The sequence below is a fragment of the Cephus cinctus genome, unplaced genomic scaffold (assembly GCF_000341935.2).
Source record: "Cephus cinctus unplaced genomic scaffold, Ccin1 Ccin1_scaffold0238, whole genome shotgun sequence".
Lineage (NCBI taxonomy): Eukaryota > Metazoa > Arthropoda > Insecta > Hymenoptera > Cephidae > Cephus > Cephus cinctus.
The window spans coordinates 199,310-206,320 of NW_014332954.1; the positions used below are offsets into that span (position 1 = coordinate 199,310).

General features: G+C 42.7%; 1 protein-coding gene across 6 annotated transcripts in view; it reads left to right on the forward strand.

Moving 5' to 3' along the window:
* Positions 1 to 7,011, forward strand: part of LOC107265731 (protein trachealess) — a 114,780-nt gene that overhangs the window by 84,806 nt on the left and 22,963 nt on the right. Inside the window, exon 1 of one of the 6 annotated variants that reach the window (XM_015735483.2) lies at positions 1,795 to 2,424. The exons of 4 other annotated variants lie outside the window; for them this stretch is intronic. In XM_015735483.2, coding sequence (XP_015590969.1) covers positions 2,216 to 2,424 — 209 coding nt within the window. In that variant the 5' untranslated portion in view covers positions 1,795 to 2,215. Of the gene's footprint in view, positions 1 to 1,794; positions 2,425 to 7,011 lie in introns of those variants that run through there. One more of the 6 variants, XM_025082978.1, reaches the window with a different exon arrangement.

A 7,011-nucleotide genomic window follows, 5' to 3' on the forward strand; every position in this document is an offset into this window, starting at 1 on the left:
CCGGCCCACCACGGTCGTCGTTGCATTTGTTGCATCGTACACAGAAAGGGATGCGAGATTAGAGAAAAATATTATTAAATCTGCTGCACAAACTGCGTACTTGGATCCTACGTTGGGAGTTGTACAAAAATCTAATTTATTTTTTAATACCTGCTGTTCGATTTAAATTTTACTTCTAGTCCATCTAAACCCGTACGTATCTATACAAGATGCGTTATTATATGTATATGTGTTGAGATTTAGTTTACTTGCGTCTCATAATTTTGTGACATTCGTTTGAAGTACCTGTCGATACGATTTCGCTGGAGAACCCCTGATATTCTCGAGCCAATTCCGATCAATCTCTACGGAAAGATCGAGCGGTCAAGGTGGATTTGGTCGCCGGTTTCTTTCTGGCTTCTTACTCACGCCAGAGTCCCGTGGAGTGTCGACAAAAAACTTGTCAGCTCATTTCGAACAATGAAAAGGATACTGAGAGAGGCAAGTGAGGGGAGAGAGGGAGAAGAAAGAGAGAGAATCTTCTTGATCTTGATGTACAGTAGTAGAAAAGAAAAGGACTTTAAGGTTACGTTTGTTAGGTTAGGTTAGGTTAGGTTGCACTAGACTTTCCCGACGTAAAGCCGTTCTCTTGAAACTATAAAAAATATTTTCGAAAAAAGAAAAATCATTTACTGATTCCCAGTCATCGAGATAATCTTAGCTGCGATACCATTCCGTCATATTATCAGTGATCCAAATTGTCCAGGGTACGTAATACTACGTAGTAGATAGTATATATACATATATATATATATATATATATATATATGTATATGGATGTACCCTTTGGATGTTAGCATACTGGCCCTACCCTCGCGATCTTCATTAATTTCCATGGGGTCGGACTTATAGGGGTAAATCGATATTAGAGCAGAGAAATACTCGAGACGGCAACTTGTTGATCAGTCTGTGCATTGTAATCCCTTCTTATAGAGGGTCTACAGTTGTGTTATAGAAAGCGGTACTATAGGTAACAGGAGGTAACAGAATCACTTATAGCATCTGTCTATATTGGAATACCAATCTCATAATCATTTACATTAGCCGTATGTAACGTACGTTATATAACCGGGAAAGGAGCGCGGCTGCATTATAAGAGGAACGCACGAAAACTTTTTTGTATGCACTTCGCGATCACGCGGCCCTCTTTCAGACGGTTGTATCTCGTCATGGGACCGTGTTTTCGAATTGCGAAAAAAAAAACGAAGAAATCCCCATAGACCTTCTTACCTTCTTCATTGCGTCACACGATTTACCTCAATTCGATAAAATAATAAGATATAAATATTCACTGCCATTTTTCAATGCGCCTCGCATGACCAGTAATTAAGATTTGTCAATGAAAATTGAGTAACGCGATTACAGTACAGTCGGAGAGTTGAGAATTTTTAATATTATTTGAAAGGCGAGTAAAATAAAGAAATATGGTGGGACACGCATCGCGTTATCTCTCACCAGATTCATACTGGTAAATGTATCCACGTGGCTACGTGTCTCCCACTCAAAAGGAAACCTCGTGGTATCTCGCGTGGGCGTACTAAGAGCGTGTTTACAAGTATCCCCGCGTGGGGCGTTAAACGTCACCTGGCTGGAGAATGCCTTTAACCAATGGTAAAAGAGTCGCTCGTGCGATGAGTCTCTTCCCATTGGTCGGACGAGGGTTGGGATCTGCTCAGCCACGCCTACGTATCGGCGCGCGTTCTCATGATTCTCGTTTTCTCTCAGGTCCTTCGAGTCCCGTCCGTTGTACCCGGTACAGTCCCATCTGGTTTGCCACACGAACTTACCGCGAGACGGTGGATCCTCGCGGCCGCCGCGTTAAACAATATTTACGTTTCTCTTACTCGAATTATATTGTTTTTTGGTGCGCGATTTTAGACTGACAGATCAATAGTAAGCGCACCTCTTCTTGTACCGTGATAAGGGTCCTCACTCTGGTTCTTATTACTGGTGAACGGGGACAGCCATATAGGGACAACAGTATGGGGTGGTGGAAGTGGCGAGATATAATTATCTCACGGAAGTGACGCTTCAGGGACTGTTTTTGGAACCGGTGTGTGTGTGTGTGTGTGTGTGCGCGCGCGCGCGCGCGCATGTGTGTGTGGTGATCTTTTGTTTTTTGACGGTCGGTCGGGGGGGTTTGGCCCCCCGCGAGGCTTTCCGAAAATACGGGAAGATGCTGCCGTATCAGGTGGCCATGGACTACGGGGGATTTCAACGGCAGAGTCCCGTTGGGGTTGCTGGGGTCGGGGTCGGGGTTGGTGGGCCTCATCAGGGGCCCACTGGCGCCCTCAACATCAACCCCGCGTTCACGCACTCCTGGTTCGTACCGGCGGACCTCTGTGTCCCGTACAAACAGAGTCAGGGTCCTCTCCTCGAGCCAGGGCATGTTGTTTCTCTTATATTTCAATTATTATCATTATCTTTAATCAGACGGGCCTTGTTTCTTATTATTTTTTTGTGAAAGGGGCACGGACGGAGACATATATATATAGTACAATCTTACTCGCTCCGTCTTTATAGCTGTGCAAAATGCCCGACATGTTCACGAACATTCCTATATATAATATTAGCATCGATATACTATACTTGTCTATTTAAACTGAGAAATTTATAATTACACTCATAATAATAAGCACTGGTAGTCACTGGTTAATTAGCTATCGGTAGGAAACTGATTGATCCATGTTATTGATCGATTTATGAATAAGGCTATTGTCTGGCTATACTGTTACAAGTAATCCGTGCTGGTCCATAGTATTGTAACTGTTCACGTAATAAGATTATGGTAAAGATTACGCTTAGATGGATACTTCTTATCCGCATTGAAAGAGGGAAGCATAGTCATTTTTTTATTCACTTTTCTTTGTTATCTATTCAACTCTTTTTTTTCAACCTCTTTTGTAGTTATCGCCGAGAATCGTTGGAATCTCGAGAATTCCTCCACGAAAAGCGAGACACGACGTGTCTCTCAAAATCAAATTATCCCGTGTCACCATTCCTCGAAGACAATGAAAGTGTCTCGAGTTCGTCGATTAGCCATGCTTTCAAACTTTTTACTATTTTTCATTTCTCAACTCGAAGCTTTCTATTGCTTATGAAAAATCGTAATAGCAGAAGCCCCTTAATGCATTTCGGATGATGGAATCGAGATGAATCTTGGAAAAAAAAAATCACAACGCCAAAAACGTGAAAAATATGAATTTAATTCTTTAGGGTTTGACACAGAATGACTCCGAAGATTGAGCATTTTTTTTTGTTTAACCCTACTACGCATGGCAGGAGCCTCCGAGGCCCAGTGACCATGTTAAAATGATGTCTTTCAGCTATGTCATGCATACTAGGGTTAAACATGCCACGAGAATAATTTGCTGGCACAATAAAAGGAATTACCTTCTAATTCTACCTTAACGCCTCGTTTTGCCACGTGAATTGCCCATAAAAAATTAACAGCCTCCTGTCGCAGGTAAGACTCCGGCTGAGTGACACGCCAGTAAAAGCGTCATTAAAGCGAATAATTGCGTCCTATGATCGATGGCTTCTTATGAAATCCATACAGTATACAGGATCACGGCTTACGGCGGGATAGAAAAATTAATTTGGTCGTAATTCTAGACAGATTCTATTAAAAAAAAAAGATTACAGAAATTCAAAAGACTTTTTAATATCTCAAAGTACCAAAATCTCAACAGTTCTTTGTGTAATTTTCGGCACTAAATCTGAAAACTGTACATTTAATCTAAAAATTCACAAATACTCCACCCTGGCCACGCATTACAAGACCAAGACTCGGTTAGCCAAAATAAAAAAGAAAGTATAATAAATAAAAATGATAGAAAAATAATTCAGCAATCCATTGCCATCGTCCATACAATGCTCCCTGTAATATTTTAAGTCGGAGTTGTCCAATTGTCATTCGTAGCGTAAAGAGAAGAAGAGAGTACCTACAGTGGTCATGCGAGCTATAGTGTAAAAGTCCGCTGACAAATCGCAGGATCGACAGAATATCTACGGTAGGAAAGAAGGTAACGCAGCAAAGTCGTATCCCGCGTCCCAAAGAGTCCAAGGGTCCCGAGAGAGTCCTGTCACAGCGAGTGGATAATGGGGATGGTGATGGGTAGGTGGTATACGGTAGGGTGGGGTTCAGGAGGGTGAAGTCTCGTCCGATGGTGCAGATGAGTACATCACGCCACGGCAGTAAACCCGATGCGATCACAGGAGCGCTGACAGAGCAACCCGGGGACCCGTCAACACCTCTCACTCAATATGTATATATATATATATATAGGCACAGTTACATATATATATTTTTTCCATCTACTATGCCCTATCACCGCCCCCCTCCCCCCCCCCAAGAACCTTTGACCTCTGCTGCCACCTACGGTTGTAGACATCACAATACTTTTCTTTTTCACATCCAAGTAGTTATTACACATCCATAGGCTCTATAGAAATTTCTTCCTACATGCAGATCGACGTAAAACCGACGTCACTTTGAATTTTCTGAGTGAATCATAAGAGGGTTGACCGTATATGTTTAGGGAAGCTATTGGAATCTATTTTGCGTTGAAAACCGGTCAAGATTTAGTTAATTGCATAATTAGTGCTGTAATGAGAAGAAGGAAGTTGTAAAGTTAAGATCAGTGACCGCAGGTTCAATATTGAGTAAAAAAAAGCGGAAGGTAGCTAAAGGAGAAGGTGGAGTTTGTTATGGCGGTGGGTGCTGACTGTCGAGTGCGGCCTCACGTTCCCGGAAGTCGGGACGCGAGAATATCCGGATACGAGGCAGCGGACGTGCTGCCCCCCCCCCCCGTCCCCATTCGACCTCACCGTGCTTCTTGAGAAACTTTTTAAAGCTACCTATCTGTCTTGTAGATACCTTGTAGCTTAGGTACCTTACTAGCAAAGCATCCATCAGGTAAATAGAAAGATAGAAACGAGAGGGGGAGATATTATTAGAGAAAAAAATATATGTAGAATGAAGAAAGAAAACGGAGTGATAATGATATAAAGAAAGACGAAAAAAATATGAGGGGACGAGAGAGTCTTATTCTCTTTGCCTGTCCGTCTGTGTCTAAGGGACATTTTCGTGTGGACAAAAAGTTTCTCAGGCTTTGCAGGCTGGACAACATCGGAAAGCCAATCACGTAGACTTTAAGCCATCCCTTATCTACGCGTCATCGAGACTCTTCTTTACTCTCTCTCTCCCTCTCTCCCTCTCTCTCTCTCTCTCTCTCTCTCTCTCTCTCTCTCTCTCTCTCTCTCTCTCTCTTAAACAACTATAGTCACCTTCTCTCGTTCTTTCTTTGATTCTCTATCGCCTTCTCGCCCACTGTTTCATCGTCTCTTCCTTCACAAGAGCAGCCAGTCATAATTTACATCGGCGGATGTAACCGGCTGCTTTATTACAGTCTCGTTCCCGCGGAAACTCTGTTCTAATCTCTTCAGACATTTCAAGAGAATCAAAAACTTTACATTCGTCCCTCTGCATATGGTCGTGTGTCTCCCTTTCCCACATATTTAATATTACTTGGATTTAATACTCCACCCTCCCCCCTTAAAAGAAACCTTATCTTTGCGTGGCTCAAAGATTACTAGAATCTCTATTGTATACTTAGAGACACAATACAAAAGATATATGTATTTATATCTTTTATACATAGAAATTTCTTCGTCCCACTGGAAAAGTTATTTTTCACAAAAGAAGTGAGTCTCTCGATAATCGTTCGATTGACCGGAAATAGCATTTTCTGTGTAGTGGCAGGAGAGGGGTTAAAGAGTAAAGGGAGAAAGGAACCATAAAGAGGTAGCCGACATCCGGGCCCGATAGTCCCGAAAGAGGTGGGGAGGGGGGGGAGAGGGAACGAGGAGACGTATGAGGGGGCAAAACAGTCGAAGGGAGGTGAGGGTCCGAGGTGGAAAAATTATGTCGAAACCGGAGCCGTAACATTAGGAGCATTGTATTGTAGCGCAAGGCTACGACTCCCACGGGAACCGAGGGACTTTGGTACCTATTCCTGGTCTCTCTCCAGCTCACGTACTTCCACCATATCGACTTACGCGAAGGCAGTTGCCTTTCTGGCTTCGTTGTTTTCCTGCTTTGCTGCCATCCAGCCTCTTCCTCGATGTCTGGCTGGATATGAGAAAATCAGAAGATGGACCATGTTGCCTCGCCATTACTATATAACGATTCTATGCTTATTTTATTTTCATGTATCGTTTTTTACTTTATTTGTATAGTTCTTGCCCGCAACGTAGCTATATGTTCTATACACAAGCAGGATAGTTACTATAGGCAGGATGGCAGGACTCACGTACGTACGCTAGCGAGATGAGAGAATGGGATGAAGTTGCCCTGAGGTGGTGGTGCTACTGGACGTTGGCTGAATCGTTTAATTGAATTAGTCGAGGAGGCGGCGTCGTGGCGTGCATTATGATTTTCTTAGTTGCCGATAATAATGCACCCTGGGGTATAGTTGATACGATGGAAGAACCTTTAGAAAGATTTATTATTCTAATTTGTTTTTGGGGAGTTATAAACATTACGGGAGATTATGATTTTGTGCTCCGGTTTTTATTGATATTATATTATCGATAAAGAGATGGGTAGACATATATATGTAGTAAGTGCCTCTAATTATAATTAGTGCCAAATGAAATATTTATGATGCAGTCAATGGATCCTTGGACTACACAGCGTTGGTGTTAAGAAGGGTTTCTTTCGGGTAAAGTGGAATTTTCTGGCATCAAAGGAATTTCCGAATTTTCGCAAAGGGGACGAAGAAGCCCAAAGTAAGGGTAGTAGCAAGATAGTAAGAAGGTGTAGCAGGAAGGTAGGTGTAGAATGTCTAGGGGTGTGAACGATATCGGACTTCGTCATGGTGTTCTACTGAATTATTGATGCGGGATACTCAGAAACCCTCAGGAGGAGTCTGATCCTCCTCGTTTGTCCAAGAAGGCGTTCAAGGGGGG